This window comes from Neomonachus schauinslandi, chromosome 8 (assembly GCF_002201575.2).
Source record: "Neomonachus schauinslandi chromosome 8, ASM220157v2, whole genome shotgun sequence".
NCBI lineage: Eukaryota > Metazoa > Chordata > Mammalia > Carnivora > Phocidae > Neomonachus > Neomonachus schauinslandi.
The window spans coordinates 121910683-121929321 of record NC_058410.1 but is presented as its reverse complement, the minus strand read 5'-3'; the positions used below and the strand labels follow the sequence as shown (position 1 = coordinate 121929321).

The window sequence follows — 18639 nt, the reverse complement described above, 5'->3', positions numbered from 1 at the left end:
CAATTACTCTATGTTGTGATGGGCCACAGACTCTATCTGGAACAGAGTATCCAAATATCTCTGTGTTTTTTACGGAATTAAGACATCATTTTTATTTCATTTATTAATAATGTATTTGAAACCCAATCATAGAGAAGTCAAATTTTTAAAGAATTAAACATAAAGGCTAATGTTTATTAAGAAAGTCCATCATTGCAAAGATCTGCTTAGTAAGGTAACGAGCTGTTAAAAAACTGAAATTAGGTCAATTCTTTGACCGATAAAGGTTTACTCTCCCTGCTGTTAATATTCAGAGAGATAATTGCTTCCTTTAGTATACTTTAATTTAGTAATCTCTCTCTTCTATAAGAAAAGGAAGTGAAAAAAATGAAGATCGAATTAGCTAGGTATCATAAGATGACTGCTTTTGTAAAGGGTCAGTGGAATAACTTGGGGTCACAATGAGGTCATCAGGGAGAGTCCCTGGGATCCTGTTATCTACACCCGTTCTTGTGCTGCTTCGTTTGATGGGGAAGCATACTGCTCCATTTCATCCCGAATGCTGAAACAGCCAACTCTATCATGAAGCTCCACCAAAGCACCATGTTCAGGAAGCTTTAGTGCTAAGACTTTTGATCATCTGAAAGTTATCTCCTTGAAACGTTGAGAGCTGCAGGTGGATTTTATTTTCCAGGTGTATCAGCAATGTGAAAGCCATTTCTACAACCCGAATCCTGGAAAACCCAGCGCTAGCACCCACTTTCCAGAATGCTGAGCAAGCAGAACACACTGGCAGCAGCAAGCGGAGGGTGACGGAGGAGTGCTTCACCAAAGAGGACAGCAAAAAGAGCAGAATAGATGTAGAGAGTCCAGGTGAAGGACACACATTTAGGACACAGGAAACCAGACAAGCCCAGGGGGGCTTACAAGGCAAACCCTTGGCATCTGCTGGAACTAAGACCTCCGGACAGCAAGATCTGATGGCCCCATTGGGTAGGAAATGGTTTTTGTTTCAGCCTTTTAAAGCTTCTTAACCTTTTCCAGCAAGCATTTCCAACTAAATTTCACTTAGCCTAACAGCCTGAAGGAGACAATACCATACTGGATGCCATTTGTGTCTGTAATTCAATCACTTTTTTTTTTTTTTTTGGTCTGAAGAGATGAATGCCACCAAGAGAATTCTTTCATGACTTCTTTCGTTTTCAGCATATTTATGGTATGAGAGATGAATGTCTATATCAAATCAGATTCCCGGAGACTTCTATTATCTGAATTCTTAAAAATATTAACATCTGGCAGAGTGCCTAGCACAAGATAAGTGCTCCAGAATTACGTGTTGAATACATTTAAAGTTCTGAAAGCAAAGTTATTATCTACTCACCTCCCCTTGTATCCTTGTATGCATGTAAGAAGCTGCATGCAATAGATGCTTAAATATGGAATAAATGGGGAAATGAATAGGCTCATGGGAAGCAAACCATGGAAAAATAAAAAGAATGCTGGAAGAATATTACTGAGTTTGTGTTTTAGAACCGATCATGAGGTGGACTAGAGTTAAAACACTTAGACTGGAGGGTGGGAAGTGGGAGCAATTTGAAAGCTGTAGAATATGTCCTTAGCCAGTTTTACTGGTTGTTTTATTTCAATCCAGGAAAAATTCATCTCTGTGCCTTAAAAGTGTCTTAAATAAAGGCTAAAATATTTTGCAAAGTAATGTAGAATAATAGCAAACATTTCAATGACATGAAGTAACTCTTCATCTTTCTTTGCTTTAATTAAAACAATGAACCTTATCAGTGGTGCTTTTTTTTTTTAATGGATCAAACACTTCCTTATCTTAGAACTTAAATGGTTTTGGGCTTGGGAGAATTATCCGTATGGACTGTTTGGGGGTTGGAGATTTTCAACTACTGTGACATTTCTAAAAGTTATCCTGAAGATGGTATAAACCACAGTTACATGGTCCTGACATTCTTTCTGAAAGATGTCAGGTGTCACCTTCATGAATTACAGACCATAATATGAAATAGAAACATATATTCCCTGGATCACTAGGAATAAAATAGATGGCCCATTTTATTTTATTCTGAGGCCCAGTCTGGTGCCAGAAAGAGGTCTGACTGCTTCCTCTCACCATCTAGATGATGTCCCGGCTCCTCCTGCCCCGTTTAATCACCGTATCGTGACAGCCAAACAAGCAGCCATCAATGTCTTTTATACTGTGAGCAGAATGGAAGTTTTAGGAGGGTAAGTAATGCTCAATTTTAATATGCTTTCCACAAAAGAAGAGCATTTTCAAAGAGGCAGATCCTGAGGATTGCATAAATGTTTGCCAGTCTTGACCCAAGAACCAGAAACATCATAAACAAGCATTTTAAGAGATATTTAGCATTTCTGAAAATCGCTACTGATGTCAGAAAGGTTGATGTGGTGACAGTGACTGAAGTCCATATTTATTATCTGCTTTACTTCCCACGTTGTGATATCTGAAAGTGGGAGAAGCCCCAATGAGTCACCAGAAGGTTTAGAAGCTGTCCAAAACTTGAAAACGGAGACACAAAATGTAGGAATGAGTGGACAACACTGTATTTCTTGTGGCATGTGTTAAATCTTTTTTTTATCATTGTTGTTGGTTTTCCATTTATGTTCTTACTGTATTAATTACTATTATCCATTTTGAGTGATTGCTTCGGTCCCTGAAGAATTTTTTTGAAGGACGTCTAAATGCATACTCTCTCCCTGAAGAAGGAAGAGTACAGTCCATCAGGGACCGAGTTTATTACTGGGGGATATTCCTTCCTTTTCTATGACAGACACAATCCTCCTTTGATATCTTGTGATTTAAAGTTTAAATTATAAAGTTTACTACTGTCAGCATATCTATGTGAAATAGCATAAGGAAGCAGAACATTTACACAAAAGCTACTTAGCAACCCATGGAAAATATGTACAGTAACTATAGTGCATGTTTCTGCATTTGGTCATTGGGGGTGTGGTCGCCATTTGTGAAGTCCCTTCTTCCTCTTCCTGCCCCATATTTCTTTTGCCTGCACCATGGGGAACCCCCTGAATGCTTTCCTCCTCAGCCTGCTGATTATAGAGAGCTCCTCTTGAGACTGTGAGAAAGGGCAGAAAGACAAATGAAAACCCTGAAACATGAATAGGTGCCCTGGGAGTCTTTAGTATCACTGCACATAGTAGCTCGTTTGGGTCATCAGGGACTTCGGTGGCAAACCAGCAACTGTTTCTCAGAAGGAGAATTGTTATTTGCAGAAGACACTTTGAGACAATTCCCAGGGTATTTTCTTTTTTCTTTTCTTTTTTTTTTTTAAGATTTATTTACTTTAGAGAAAGAGAGCACAAGCAGGGGGAGGGGCAGAGGGAGAGGAAGAAGCAGACTCCCGGCTGAGCAGGGAACCTGATGCAGGGCTCCATCTCAGGACCCTGAGATCATGACCGGAGCCAAAATCGAGAGTGGGACGCTCACCCGCTGAGCCACCCAGGCAACCCCAGGGCATTTTCTTCATCAGTAGCCACATGTGAGGTGCCTGGGGCTGTGTTCACGGTCTGGACATGGTAGTTGGAATTAAGGTCCTCCCTTGGCTTATGTTTACGGAAATGTCATTCTCCGAGACCAATCTGTTTGTGCACAGATGTAGCTGAGTTGAGTGGGACCTCAACTCAGTCGGTCACCACCCTGCCTCTGTCAGTTGTGGCCACCATCCTCACCTCTGCAGCCCTCCAGGAATGTGGGGGGGGTCTTAGGGTCACAGTGTTGTTCAGGAAGCTTCCCCTTAGCCCCCTGCCATGATAGCCACATTGCACAAGCAGGCACCTGTGTTCTATTTTACTAAATCAGGAATCAAAGCAAGAAGTCACATTTTAAAATTGTTCATGAGTGTACATTTCCGTATGTGATTACATGTGTAAGAAGCTGTCCTTTAAAGTGTATAAAAATTTATATCCAAGCTAAACCGTCAAAAATCTCATAGGTGATTATGTAATATGTATTTTTTATTTTATGTATCTGTATGTAATATTGTTATTACTTTATTTATATGCAGTTTCCAAAAATAATTTTACATGTCTGACCTACAGACTGTATTGTTCATTCACTTACAAAGCCTAACTTATTCCATTCAGAAAGATTCTATTTTTTTCTATAACAGAAGTTCTCAAATTTTAGGGTGCATATGAATCATCCAAGGAACTCTGTGGAAATGCAGATTCTGGGGCCTCACCTTAGATTCTTGCTTCAGTAGGTCTGGGGTAGGGCCGGGAAACCCCTCAGCCCGTGACGGAGAGACCACACTTTAACATTATTTTAGAAGTTTATTGGCTACAGTAGATACACTAACAGGTTTGCTGATTCAAACCCCAAAAGAGAAATGTCCCGAGAGGGGTGTCTTCCACTTGGCCCCACCTCACGCTGCACCACGTCCTCTTCTTTGGCAGGGGGCGCTTTGGCCAGGTTCACAGGTGTGAAGAGAAAGCAACAGGTCTGAAGCTGGCAGCCAAGATCATCAAGACCAGAGGCACCAAGGATAAGGTAAAGTCCGTGCAACGTGGATCTGTCCTTGCCGTCATCATCTTCACTTCGCTAAAGCATCTTTCCTTCTTCTCAGGATGAAGTGAAGAACGAGATCAACATCATGAACCAGCTGGATCACGTGAACCTCATTCAGCTCTACGACGCCTTTGAGTCTAAGAATGACATTGTCCTGGTCATGGAGTAGTACGTGTTCTCCCCCTCTCCCACCCCCTCCCCCACCCTTCTTCCACCCCTCCCCTGCACAGCTGCACGCAAGCATGATTACGCGGCGGTAGCTCTGTCCTACTTCAGAAGTTGCTAGATCCGTGCTTGGTGCACTTCTGATTCTGACCGGCATGTATCAGACAATCGCATCAGTTTCAGAAGGAAAATTACTTAGGAATACACATCTCCATGTGTGATTTTACTGAGAAGAAGTAGAATGACACCCTAGACATAGCTTTATATCTAAGCTATTGTGTCAAATAGCCAGCCTAAATATTATTCTGGTTAACCTGAAGGAAAGTGATTTTTGAACCACATTTTTTTTTTCAACCTAATCATTAATACAAAGTTCACTTCAAATTCTTAATAACTGGGGCTAAGAAGCTTCCATTTAAATTCACTTTTATAAAAAATTAATAAGTAGTTAGAAAGTGAGTAGTTCTCAATAACGCTGAATCAGTGTTGTGATTCAGTTCATTCTTTCCCCTGCTTGGGGTTTTGTTTATCATCGCACAATAGGAATTTGGGGTAATAAAAAGTCTAGCATCAGAAGCACATAGGAGCACTTTAACACTGAAAGTAGTCTGAGAAGACCCTGTTTGACCATTGCTTGGTATTTGGGATTCCTCTCCCAGCCTTTGTAGGGTCCTCTTTATCTTCCGTATATGTTAGGAAATGGCAGATGAGGACTCATTACAGAACTGCAGCCACAAGATGACTGGGACCTTGAGGCTTTCTGGTTGTGAAATTGATGGTAGCTAAAAGAAGAGCCTTTAGCCTAAGCATCATGTAGCTGAGATAGTGACGGAGGTGGAGAAATCACCGGGCACACACACCTGCTGGAAGGGTTAGACGAGCTTAAACACGCGGCTGCTACTCCAGGAAGTAGCTGTGTTCACGAAGGAGCCATACTCAGGACTTGACGCCTCTTCCCTCTGCAGCGTGGACGGAGGGGAGCTGTTTGATCGCATCATCGATGACAACTACAATCTGACCGAGTTTGACACCATCCTGTTCATCAAGCAGATATGTGAGGGCATAAGACACATGCATCAGATGTATATTCTCCATTTGGATCTGAAGGTACAGCGTGTTCTGTTTGGTATGAAACCCCTTCCACCCTCCCCTCCTGTGGATCAGTGGGCCCTGTCAGATACTATATGCCAGCTTGGGGAATTTATGCTATTATGAGGTACATATTTGGGAATTAATGAAAACCTGGATTCTTAGTGTCATCTCCCCATTCCTGTCTTCCGCCACCCCCCTAATATTTGCATATCTCCACCTTCAGAGACTACTATTCAGATTCTTGTAACTTGCCTGTGTGAAAGGGATCCATATGGGAGATGCTTTCCCTAAAAGTTTAGAATTAAAACCACCACCACCACCACCACTACCACCACCATGGTATCCTTGCTGTGTCCCCCTCATTTTTAGAATAAGTAGGTGGGAGGATTTTAGCTAACTCAGAATTCCCTCATGGTAGCCAAGTTTTCCAGCTCTCCAAGCATCCTTAGCAGTCTCAAACTCTTTTAGGACGTGCTGGACTTTAGGGATTTGTTTTTCTGTGGGCATGCTAGAACACTGAGTAGGAACCTATGGCAGAATGGGGTACAGGGCAGCCAGAAGGTCGGTGCTAAAATGCTTAGGAGCTGAGAAGAGTGGTGGGGGTGGGGCTGGCACCACGTTGGGCATGGTGGAGAACCTATGTGAGCAGTGGGGAGCCAAGCCACCTGCCTTTCTCCTCTTATTTAATGACCCTTCCCTTTTGATCTCTCTCCCAGTATGAAGTGCCTAGAATTGGACTATACCTAGTTAGGACCAGTGAAAGGCCCAAGCTCAATAACTCTGATCAGCTCTAATATCGGGGCTAAGTATCATAAATTGCCTCTTCTTGTGTGGCACAATCATTTTCTCATTTCCCTGTTTGCACAGCATGACCGTGAGATAAAATATATATTCTCTATAACATACCGTCTATTGCAAGTCATCGGGGATTGTAGAGCTAAATAAATTTAACTTCCTTAAATTGGTTTCCATGGTCCTCTCTTCTTGTAACTTAGCTTCCCTCACTGCCTTGATTTATGTGTGCTACCTCTCCCATTCATGGGGCAGGAGGAAGTGGTATATAAAAGACAAAGTCAGAAGTTGAAAATCATTAGCAAAGCCCTAGGCTTCGGAACTGTTTGATAATGTGTATTTCCATGGAGCATTTTCCTTGAGTGTAGATATTCTGCAGATATCCCTAAAGGGATTTGATTGGCAACTAAAACTAGGACCTGACCTATCGTAAGTCAAACAGCTCTGTATGTGGCTTCATAACATTGATTGAGGACTTGCAATGGGCAATTTTAGTTACGGTTTGTAGGTAAAGATAATAGTAATTGCAGCAGCTGGATGGGTCATTAAGGACCACTCATCCCTTGCAGAAAGCTCCTTGGAAGGAGAAGGGCCAAAAATATTAAGAGTGCTTGTCACCATGGAGGGGAGATTATAGGTGACTTAAAAATGAAAAATGGTCTCCTTTATATTTTTCTGTGTTTTGAAAATCTTATTCAATGAATATGCTTTCATTTCATAGTTTGAAAAAAATTAACTTTTTAAAGTGCCCTCAAAGCTGTAAACACATTTTTATGTCATAGTAGTCTTTGAGAATCGGACAGCTTTATTCATATCGATCAGTTATTTAAGCATGAAACCACATATTCTTATAGAACATCCACTTTATCAATAGCTTTTACTCATAGACACCAATTTTAGAGATATTTTAGAAAAGGGCTTCCAAAGACACTATGCCAACCAAATGGTCCATTGAATGTTGGTAAGGAGACTCTACATCATTTCATCCATTACTTCTTAGTTTCTGATCTCATTTGAACCTCCTCTCCACCCAGACAGGCAGGGGAGGGATAGCTGTGATCCCACATAAAGGATGGGACATGGGATCCTGAGGATTCAGAAACTCGGCTAAATGCACCCCAGCAAGAACTTGAGAGTTCCAAGCAATTCTTTGAAAACTTTATTTCTCTTTTATGGATGACCTAGACTTTAAATCAAATTTCCTATTTTTCTCAGACCTCAGTTTTTCTGACCTAACAAATACAGGCACACTTGTAAGACATTCCATAAACACTGAGTTGCAATGCTACTATCCACGTTTTCTCCCTCTACACCCCCCACCCCCACTTCTGTCACCTTGACAGAGAGCAAAGTCTTAACCAGAGTCAAACTCCAAGGGAACACTTAGTCAAGGGTTTGGGCACTGAGAACAAACTCAGTAAAACTTTGGAATTGCTGAGAATGAAGAATGAACGAGAGGGAAGTCTTCCTTTTACACATGACTTTCTCATGGATTAAGCGCAAAGGGAAAATCTGGAGGTCAGGAGCGTTCCCATTATATTACATCCTCGGTGTGACTGTTTAAAGGAATCAGGCCATTTCTTCTGGAGCTCATAAATCTTTGGGAAAGATATTCCTCCAAGAAGGGGAAATTCATACTTCATAATTTTAGGGGGGCAGATGTCAAGTCCGAGACAGCCTCCACCAGTCCGTTTGGAAGGTACTGAAGCTGGCTCCTTGTCTTTCTTCCCTCAAAGAGGCCCCTGCCTGAACTCACACATTATGGTAAACTGCAGAACCAGGGAGAGGGACAGGCAGGGTAATGCAAGGTTGGCAGGGTACCCACAACCTCATCCACCACAAAATTAAAGGAGAAAATACCCACACAGACAAGCCAGACCCAAAGTGAAGGGCCTGATATGTTTTTCCTGAGCATCGTTGTATTTTTAGTTGTGGTTCAAGGACAATTTGAGTGAATGATGGTTGTTTTCATTGCTAATGTGTCTCTTTCTCCTGGCAGCCTGAGAATATCCTGTGTGTGAATCGGGATGCCAAACAAATAAAAATTATTGATTTTGGATTGGCCAGAAGGTATGTGTATTTGGATATAGGTATATGAACGGAAGTAGTGAGCATGATGGTGCTTTTCTTTGCAAAGATAAATCTGATATACCTCTTGGTTTTAGACTCTCATTTAGAATTAACTTGACAAAAATGATATCCCAGCCTTACCTTGCTGACTTTGGAATGGGAATGTTTAGAGGTTTCTACAGTGTATCCAAGAAAAAAATAAGAAAACTTAAAAATCTCATACAGTGAAGTTATTAAATTTGAAGACATTAATTTAGAATTCATAAGTTTGTCTTAGTCTTTTATATTCGTTCTATCTGTAAAGAGAAGATTTACTTTAAAAATTGAGTAGTGTAAATGAGATTGCAAAGGGTTCTGGTACATATAAGCTTCTTAAGTGAACGAAGAGTTTATATGTGGACTTCAGTACATTAATGGTGAATATAAAATGGATGCAAATAATTGCATTTCATTTATTCATTAATGTGGGCTTACTCAAGCCATTGGTATGTCAAGGATTGTATCAGTTTTCCTTTTGTTGTGTTCTAGAATTCACGTGTTCTAATTATTCTCACCAGCTTTCCCCACCACTGTTTCAGATTATTAAGGTTTTATAGTATGAATTACGACCCTTAAACTCCTGGAACTTTTTTTTTTTTTTTACAAGTTTTTAACATTATTTCCTAAATACACGATTTCCTTTAAAGCCTATGTATTCAAAATTTGCTGTGTGGCTGAAGTTCTTTTGTCTTATAGACTGCATCTTTTCAGTTTCTACGATTGTTGATGTTTGATCGACCCTGTCCATCCCTCCACTTTGTCTCCTGAATTCCAGATACAAACCCAGAGAGAAGCTGAAGGTGAACTTTGGAACTCCGGAATTTCTTGCCCCTGAAGTTGTGAACTATGATTTTGTTTCCTTTCCCACTGACATGTGGAGTGTGGGCGTCATCGCCTATATGCTGTAAGCAGATCTCCAGTCTCTCTGACACTTACACACAGGCATAATAGCCCAATTATGTCTTTTAACAAATAAATAACACCGTGCCATGTTGAGTCACTTTCTAGGCTCTGTGAATCCTGGGGGTGAAAGGAGTAAATTCTTTCCCTGTGCATCACCTGAAAAAAGTAAACGTATGTCTACTTGTAATCGCTTTAACTGTTAGGACACCACTGGATGCCCTAAAAGTAATTAAAAAGCAACTTGTGTCCTGATCTCCTAAAAGACGAAGGCTAGCCTTACTCCTCAGGGTGACCCTTTGGCGTTGGCCATCTGAGTGTGTGGCAGACTTTAGCAGCTGTAAACGCTCTAAAAAGGAAGTTGTGCTCTTCTTAGAGATTTCATATTTTAGGGGGTTGCTGATTCCATGGCTGCAGGTGTTTCATTAGGGGCCGGGGTGGGGGAGCGAAGCGTTTTCCTGATTGCAAAAATATATTATAAAATTATGTTTAATTATCAGGTTATTTGACTTCTCTCAGTTTTAAACGACAGAACCGAGAAAAAGCAACCTCTCTGTAAAGGGTTTGAAGCTATTTAAACGAGACTCACTCTGGCGCCTGTGTCTTACAGACTGAGTGGTTTGTCTCCCTTCCTGGGTGACAATGACGCTGAGACCCTGAACAACATCCTGGCCTGTAGGTGGGATTTAGAGGATGAAGAATTTCAGGACATCTCGGAGGAGGCCAGGGAGTTTATCTCCAAGCTTCTGATTAAGGAGAAGAGGTAACCCAAGTTGGTTCCGGGCTCTGGAAGAAGGAGGGATAATAGGGAAGCATAGGCTAACCGCAATTCGTGGAAATAATTCCCGAATTCTCTTTTTGACATCTCCAATGCCCACGCAAAGTTGTAAATGGAAAGAGTGTGATGCTCTTGACCTTGTTTACTAAGATCGTGGACTGGTTTGGTCAAGAGGCTTGAAAGGGGCTACAAAAACTTCCCTGCTTCTGCCTTTTGCAATAAGGCTCTAGCAATTAGGGGCTCTTGCTGGGCCTCAAAATGAAGGGTTTGGGATAAGTTATTTCCATAACCCCTTTCATATCTACAAAGCACATATCCGGTTCTGTGTAGCTGAACACTTAACTATCATTTCATTTGAGAGCCTACTGTGGACCAGACAGTGCCAAGTGCTTTATAGACCTATCTTTTAACCCCCGTCCATTTCTAAGAGGTGGGAATTATCATTATTATTTTATGGATGAAACTCTAAATAGTTTGCCCACGATCATATGGCTAATCAGTGGAACTGAGTGTCAAACACGTCAACCTTCCCCTAAGGCTGCCCACTTAACTGTTACATATTACACGGCCTTCTATTTTCTGTCATGCTAAAACCACGTTAGTTCAAAATTCAGCAGATGGAGGCACCTGTGTGGCTCAGGCTGTTAACAATCTGCCTTCGGCTCAGGTCATGATTCCAGGATTCTGGGATTGAGCCTCACGTTGGGCTCCCTGCTCCCTCCCTCTGCCCCTCTCCCTCTGCTGATTCCCCTGCTTATACTCAGTCTCTCTCAAATAAATAAATAAAATCTATAAAAAAATTCAGCAGATGAAAAAGAGTGACCTTGAAACATAAGGGCTTGCGTTTTAGAATTACAGGCAGGGGAAGGACATTGTGATTTAGTCAAAAACAGTTTCAGATGGTTTTATACCTAAAATGTAAAATGGTAAATGGTGTTTAAGATTTTCAAGGCCAACCATACTGAGCCTTGCTTCATTGTTTTATTATCTTTATGGCTTTTAAGTTATTAATAAACATGACCGTGAACAGATAGGAGGGTGTATTTGCGGGGAGGGGATTAAAGAAGCAACATGGGTCTGGAGCAGTACCTGAAACCAAGGAGGTGCTTTGTCGACAGTCTGCCAGGAAATGTGTCTGGGGCATTGAGAACACATGTGTAAAGTCAGACCCTGCCTTTAGGTACCCCATGATCTAAGAGAAGAGATAGGTATTTCTTAAAAAGATAGAATACAATGCAGTTAATGCAAAGATAGAGTCTATTGAAAAGGGTCAGTCAGGACTGCATCCTAGAGGGTAAGGAGGACTTAGCCAGCCGGGGGTGGGGGGGGGGGGGGGGGGGCTCGGGGGGGGGGGGGGGGAGGGGGGGGGGGGGGGGTGGGGGGTGGAGGGGGGGGGGGGGAGGGTCAGTGTGAGGAGAGGGCACTGAGCAGACATGGGTTTTATCTTTAATGGAAAGGCACAACAGCTGATGTCACTATTATTATTATTATGTGTATATCACTGAACACCAGATGGAAAATGTCAACTCTATCACATCTTTGGTGGGTGAGATCTACACTTACTGAGAATCTATTCGACAGATACACTTTTATGTGTTATCTGATTTAATACTCTGGATTAAATGAGGAAAAGGAGGCTGAGAGCAGTCAAGCAGTCATGTGGTTAGCACAGGGCAGAGTCCAAGCCATGCCTGGTGGCCTCCAGCGCCATGCCCTACCCACTCCTTTGGTCTGAGGGCTTCACTAATATGATCATGGAGTAAATTTCTGGGTACAAAAATAAACTCGAAATTCTATTAAAAAATTAATTATTAGTACTATGTTATTGTTAACTTTTTAATAGTCAGCTTTCAGAAGTTTGCATTACAGTGAAGAAATAATAATTTTTTGGCACGGTCAGCTTTTGGAATGCTTCTGGGGATTTAGTACTGAAAATTCATGATATTCAACAAAACAGCACTTCCATCTGAGGTTGGTGGAGGTCAAGAGCTTTAAAAAAATTATATCTGCCTGTTTAAGGTCCTCCTAATGGTGATGTTGTCACCAAGTTACTAAACTTTCCATCATGGATTAAAGTAAAGGGTTATCATCTCTTCAAATCTTATACTTAAATGTTCGGTATCTGATGAAACAATTTTACTGAATCAATCTACAAACTGAAGCTCCATGATCGTTGGAAACTACTTTCTTGATACAGTTTCAGAAGTAGACTCCAGATTGTTGCACTCACTTATAGTTTTTATTTTGAAAGGTTATTTGGTTTAATGTGATAAATGTTAGCACACAAGACAAAATTTATAAAACTTGGAATTAGAATATAATATAATCTTTGTAATTCTTTCCCATGTTATTTTTTTAAATTGTATAAACATTTGCTAGCTCAAAAGGATATAGTTTCTTTGTAAAGGTATCTAATGAACTCTCTCTCAGTACTTATATTAACTTTTCATCTATTTAAGTATTCAAAACCTTTTTTTTTTTAAGATTTATTTATTTAATTTGAGAGAGAGAACAAGCGGGAGGGGCAAAGGGAGAGGGAAAGAGAATCCCAAACAGACTCTGCGCTGAGTGTGGCGGAGCCTGATGTGGGGCTCAATCTTACGACCCTGAGATCATGACCTGATCATGACTAAGAGTTGGATGCTTAACTGACTGTGCCACCCAGGAGCCCCCAAAATTTCTTAATTCAAAAGTTAGTGATACCTATTATTCAAGAGTTTTAATATATAAATCACTTTTGCAATTATCAAGAATCATTTAGCATTTGGCTCTTGCAGTAGTTAAGTGTGCATTTGTTTTTCCACTGACTGATAAAAGTTCAATTCATGAAGCTCAAACATTGCATGAAAAATGGTTACTTGTATTGGAAAGTAGATGTTCAATTATGAACAAGAATTTTGAATTATTTGCCACTTGTCTTACTGCTGTTGTTACCCTGACTGGATTTGTTGGTAACCTACAATCATCAATGATAGTTCCAGAGAAGATAGAATTGCCTGTGAATTTGACATTTGACCATCTGGTCTCCCAAAGGCAATGGCCAGAGCTGAGGTAAATGACAGATTCAGGCCTCCTTGGTGTGTCTCTGCTAAAAGCCTTCCACATTTCCCTTTAGTTGGAGAATAAGTGCAAGTGAAGCTCTCAAGCACCCTTGGCTGTCAGACCACAAACTCCACTCCAGACTCACCACTCAGGTAACTGAGGCTTGTTGATTTTCCTCTCCTTTTCTAGCCAACCTTTGTCTTTTGATGATCAGAGGCTAGAAGCATTTTAGCCTCATATGGGGTTCTAATTCCATCTCTCACAGCCTTCCAATCTTGTGCTAGTGTTGAATTGCTTAAAATGCTTTTATTGAGCAGTTTGTGTTGTTTTTTTTTTTAAATAAATGCTTCTTATGTTGTTTAGGAGATATTATTTTCAGCATAACTATTTATTACATTTATTCAATCATTGTACTCATTATAAAATAAATTACATCACTGTACTATGTGCACACACATATATAGTCTAGGATATATAAATATACAACATTTTGGCGAATATAGGTTAGTGTACATTCGGGATAAACGTGTCTCCTTAAAAGAGAACTTGGAATTTTAACATTGATGCTTACCTGGTTCAGTTTGCTCTGGCACCAAAAAACTGTAATACTAAGGTTGATCCCGATAGTATTATAAATATATGTGAAGGAGACTCTTACCAAAGACTGAATGAAGATGACCTAAATACTTGTGGTTTTTTTAATCTTTTTTTTTCAAGTTTCTATTTAAATTCAAGTTAGTTAACATACGGGGTAATATTAATTTCAGGTGCAGAATTTAGTGATTCATCACTTACATTCGATACCCAGTGCTCATCACAATGAGTGCTCTCTTTAATCCCCATTCCCCATCTAGCCTATCCCCCTGCCTACCTCCCTCCATCAACGCTCAGTTTGTTCTCTATCATTAAGAGTCTGTTTCCTGGTTTGCCTCTCTCTCTCTTTTTTCCTTTTTTCCTGAGAACTTGTTGAAAATAATTGAGCCCACACTCTGTGTTAACTTCGTACAATAAAATCCCTAATCTACTCTATTGCCTTAATTGCCATTTATGTTCCGACAGCCGTCTGTCCCTTTGGCACAGATTCCTTTCCTAAGCTTCAGATCCATATATCCCCCTGTGTACTTGACATTTCCACTTGGATCTTCTCAGTCCTAAGCTGAACTCATTTTCCCCACCTCCCCTCGTCTTCTACCATCCTCCCAACCCCCCCCCCAACCCCCACCGAGTGGCCTCAACCAGACCTCCGGGCTTTGCTGTTTCCTTCCTCCCCTCCATCTTCCCATCTCATATTTAATTTATCTCCAAGTTCTGTACATATTTTCCCTAATTATTTCTAGAATCTGTCTAACCTTCTCCATCCCCTTGGTTATCCTGACGCATGACACCCCTCATCTGAATTACTATAACAGCCTCCTCCAGACTTTCTCCATCCACATCGCTATGGATTATACAAATAACACAGAATCAAAAGTGTAACATTTAAGTAACTCAACTAAACATTTAGGATGTTTAACTGGCCAAGATATATAGAGAGGCAATAAGCAATCTCTGCCTTCTGGCCTCACTGCGGAAGGTCTGACATGAGCATCTGTTAAGATGGCGACTGTCATGCCCTGGAGTCGTATGCGTTTGATACACTTTCATTTCCTCCATCTCTGCTCCCCATCCTCCTTCCTCCCCAGGGTTTTGGAATGGAGCTTTTTCACTGACCAACAAACCTTGGAATGACTATGCTTCAGGTACTCATTTTTTCCACATCCAGTTTTTATTGAAATTAACTTTACTTCTAAATTCAGCATCAGTACTAAGTTTTATTTGTGTCTGAATATACCTTTCCTTGATAATTGGTACTGATGTCAAGTAAAAATAGACTTTTTACCTCGTTGGTACATCACCCAGACTACATAAACTGCTTATTAGGGTTACCAACCTATTTTGGGCCAATTTTCCACCAGTGTATTTTTATCCAAGCTTATTGGTGTCCAAATACACTTTCACGTGGTAGGACAATATGGAAACCGTGGCAGATAAATAATGACATTATACAGTTTAAAAAGTGCTTCAAATATTTTTAAAACCACATAACAACAACAAAAATCACCTTTTTGTTATTCTATCCAACTGCTGGTAACTAGGTGAATAGATATTTCACAAATATCTATGAATGAAAAAAAACAAATTCCATTGTAGAAATCTAGTTAGTTATCATTAAAGTTATAATTATATGGCACTGTGCCAGGAACTGTTCCAACTGCTTTATAAAAATTAATTCATTTAATCCACATACCAATTATCTGAAACAGATACTGTTATTCTCTTCACATAGATGAGGAAACAGAGGATAGGGGTTAAGTACTTGTATAGGATCCCACCAGGTGAAAATGATGGAGGTAGCATCCCAGTGTAGACAGGCAGGCTCTGGAGTCTGGGCAGAGCTTCACCACTCTGCTGTCCTGCTGGATAATGGACAGAGGTGGCCTGATGATATTTCCAGAACTCTTTATGTACTGTACATTTTTGGTGTTACTGAAAGCCAGTATTCAAGCTTAATGTATTTTATTTTTCAATGAAATATTAAGACTAGATTTTTCCAGAAGATTCATTTTTGGAATGATCTTTGTTCCAATATGTTCTATAAAATCAGAATTTAACTTTATGTTGAGAATTTAAGTCTTATCCAAAACTCTTTACTATTTAAATCTAATTTCTATTTCAAAAGTCTTTTCTGAACTTTTATTTATCTCTTTTAATTGTTTCATGTTTAAAAGCACTTACCATTTCTTAACCACTAAGCCTGCCTATAACCAGTCAGTAAATTTAAGGATTTTTTTTCCCCAGGAATTAAAGCCCTGTAGCCCTCTGCCTTCTGTATTATGCTCTTACATTTCCAACCATCCATATATAACCCATCTTCCATAAGAAACAGCTCTCAGCTGGAGTGGAACAAAGCATTCCGAAATTACAAATCTGTTAGAACTCATCAAGCGCCTACTGCAGACCTAATAAATGCTTTGGGCCTGGAGGAAGGAAAACTGAACAACTATGACATTGTTTCTTTTCTGCCAGAACTAATAAGCCTCTACCTTTCCTTCCCGTTTCCAGTTTTATGACCTTAGATCATGCCCTTTTTCCAATTTACTGAACTAATAAAATACCTTAGAACATGATATTCCACCTCTGTCCATCTGTTCTCTAATTCACCAAATCATTACTTCATTAATGATAACTCTGATCATCTTACTCCTTCACCAAAAATTCTTCAAGCGTTCCCCATCGTGCACACCAAACAAACCAACCCAGCAGTCCAGGCCTGCTCTGACATGCCCTGGTCTCGGGTGTCTGGTCCTGTCTCTGCTACTGCTTCTAGATCAGCCCAAATCCTAGCAAGTGCCTGAGACCTACTTTAAATGCCACCTCCTCTAAGACGGCCCTTCTCAATCCCCAAACTGGAGGTGCTTTCTCCATCTTCGTTGACTTCTCTTGTGGCACTTAAGTACTCTTGAAAACTTTTGGAAGAAGCAACATCTTTGTCTCAGTCTTGACTCTCATGCTTTGTCAACATGAATGTTTGTGGAAATGAGTTTTGACAAAACACACACGTGTAAAAATGAAGTGTCATCAGATGCCAAGCTCTCTGTTTCTGACTTGAGAGGAAAGGTAGTGATGACAAGGGAAAGTGGGAACATGCTCGAATTGGACCCTGAAGGTGGGTCAGTGTATCTGTCAGAGGGTCATGAACAATGTAGGCTTCTAGAACATCTCTCTAAGAGCATTTTCTACCCAGTAGCAAGTTATTGACTCTTTAGGTGTTCTCATATCAGAAGTTAGGAATGAAATGATAAAAAAAAAGTTCTAATCCTTCTCCAAATGTCTTCTGGTTTCCCTAGAAGAAGAAGAATTGTTGCTCTAATGCAAAGAACCTTGTGACCAAATAATCCATGGAAGGCACCCATTTGAAAGGTTGGTCTTGGGTCTTTTCCTAAAGAGATGTTTTTGCAAGCCTTCAGAGAGAAAAGCAAGAAATAAGTCAAATGTGTGTTGCACTATGTGGGAAGCAGGGTGGTGTTTCTGCTGACAGGGAGGGCCCTGATTTTAGACTGCTGTGTGTGCAGCCTGGATCTGCCATTTTCTAGCAGAAAAACCTGTTTCCTGATTTGTGGGTTGGGAATAGTCTTACTTCCTATGCTCGTTGAGTGGCTCCAATGAGATAATCCAAGCAAAGCCTGGAAACCAGGGCCTGGCACATAGAAGGTGCTTGATAATTAGCTCAGGAGGTGCCAATAACTGAACAGGGCAGTCTCTGTAGTCCTCACAATTGTGTGGGATCAGAGGAAGTATTCGTATTTTTTTGTATTGTTGGGGAAACCGATCTCAGAGACTCCAAGACTAAATAACTCCCCCAAAGCTGCGTTGCTAGTAAATGGTAGAATGTGACTTCTCAGGTGTCTCTGAATTTAAAGCCCATGCTTATTTTTCTTCCCTGAGCTGCCTACTCTTGGACCTGGAGAAATCACCACTTCATACAAAGCCTCTACCCTGCTTAGAATTTTGTCAGAATTCTTAAGATATAGTTTTACACATGAACACCTTTGATTATATCAATAAGCGAGCTTACTTTATGCTCTAAAGGAGAAGTCTAAAGCAGTGCACTTGTTACGGAGGACTTTTAGAAATCCCAATATTTATGTCCTTGTTGGGGGCCCATTTACCCTCCAGCAAGTCAGTTCTCTAATTTGGGGCGGTAAGTCCATGGCCACTGTTGCAACTCAATTTTAACAAATGTGTAAGACTTATGAATCTATATTCTTGCTGCCCACTGGTCTTACTCTTTTATTCTGACTGGTATTTATTCTGGTCCTGAAGTTTTTCTTTGTCCGTCTTGTAAGCTGCCTTGAATCTTTCATAGGATAAGATCAGGCAAAAATAAATCAATAAATCATAACCAAAGTCACAGACCAGAGTTAGGAAAACATTCAGCCTTTGGTCCATGGGTCACTTACTTAGAAGTCTATCATTTATCTAGAAATCTATGAACCATCAACAGAAAGCCTTAGGCTTCCTACTTACAATGACCATTCTCATGTGTCAAAGTAAAGTTTTGGAGAAGGTAGAAGATAGCTTTACATCTTGTGACAATGCAGAGAAGGAAAGGACTCTCTGTGCTCCCAGGCCTGGGTCGTTGGGCTCGCTGAGGTGCAGCCCGGCCTTCCCCTGT

The 18639-nt window shown here is 40.6% G+C and overlaps 1 protein-coding gene across 1 annotated transcript in view; it reads left to right on the top strand.

Moving 5' to 3' along the window:
- Window positions 1-17359, top strand: part of MYLK4 (myosin light chain kinase family member 4) — a 75221-nt gene extending 57862 nt beyond the window's left edge. Inside the window, exons 3-11 of the mRNA XM_021697080.1 lie at window positions 2121-2226; window positions 4435-4528; window positions 4605-4714; window positions 5677-5818; window positions 8595-8665; window positions 9480-9608; window positions 10215-10367; window positions 13498-13576; window positions 17312-17359. Of these exons, the coding sequence (XP_021552755.1) occupies window positions 2121-2226; window positions 4435-4528; window positions 4605-4714; window positions 5677-5818; window positions 8595-8665; window positions 9480-9608; window positions 10215-10367; window positions 13498-13576; window positions 17312-17359 (932 nt within the window). The remainder of the gene's footprint in view (window positions 1-2120; window positions 2227-4434; window positions 4529-4604; window positions 4715-5676; window positions 5819-8594; window positions 8666-9479; window positions 9609-10214; window positions 10368-13497; window positions 13577-17311) is intronic.
- The last annotated feature ends 1280 nt before the right edge of the window (window positions 17360-18639 follow it).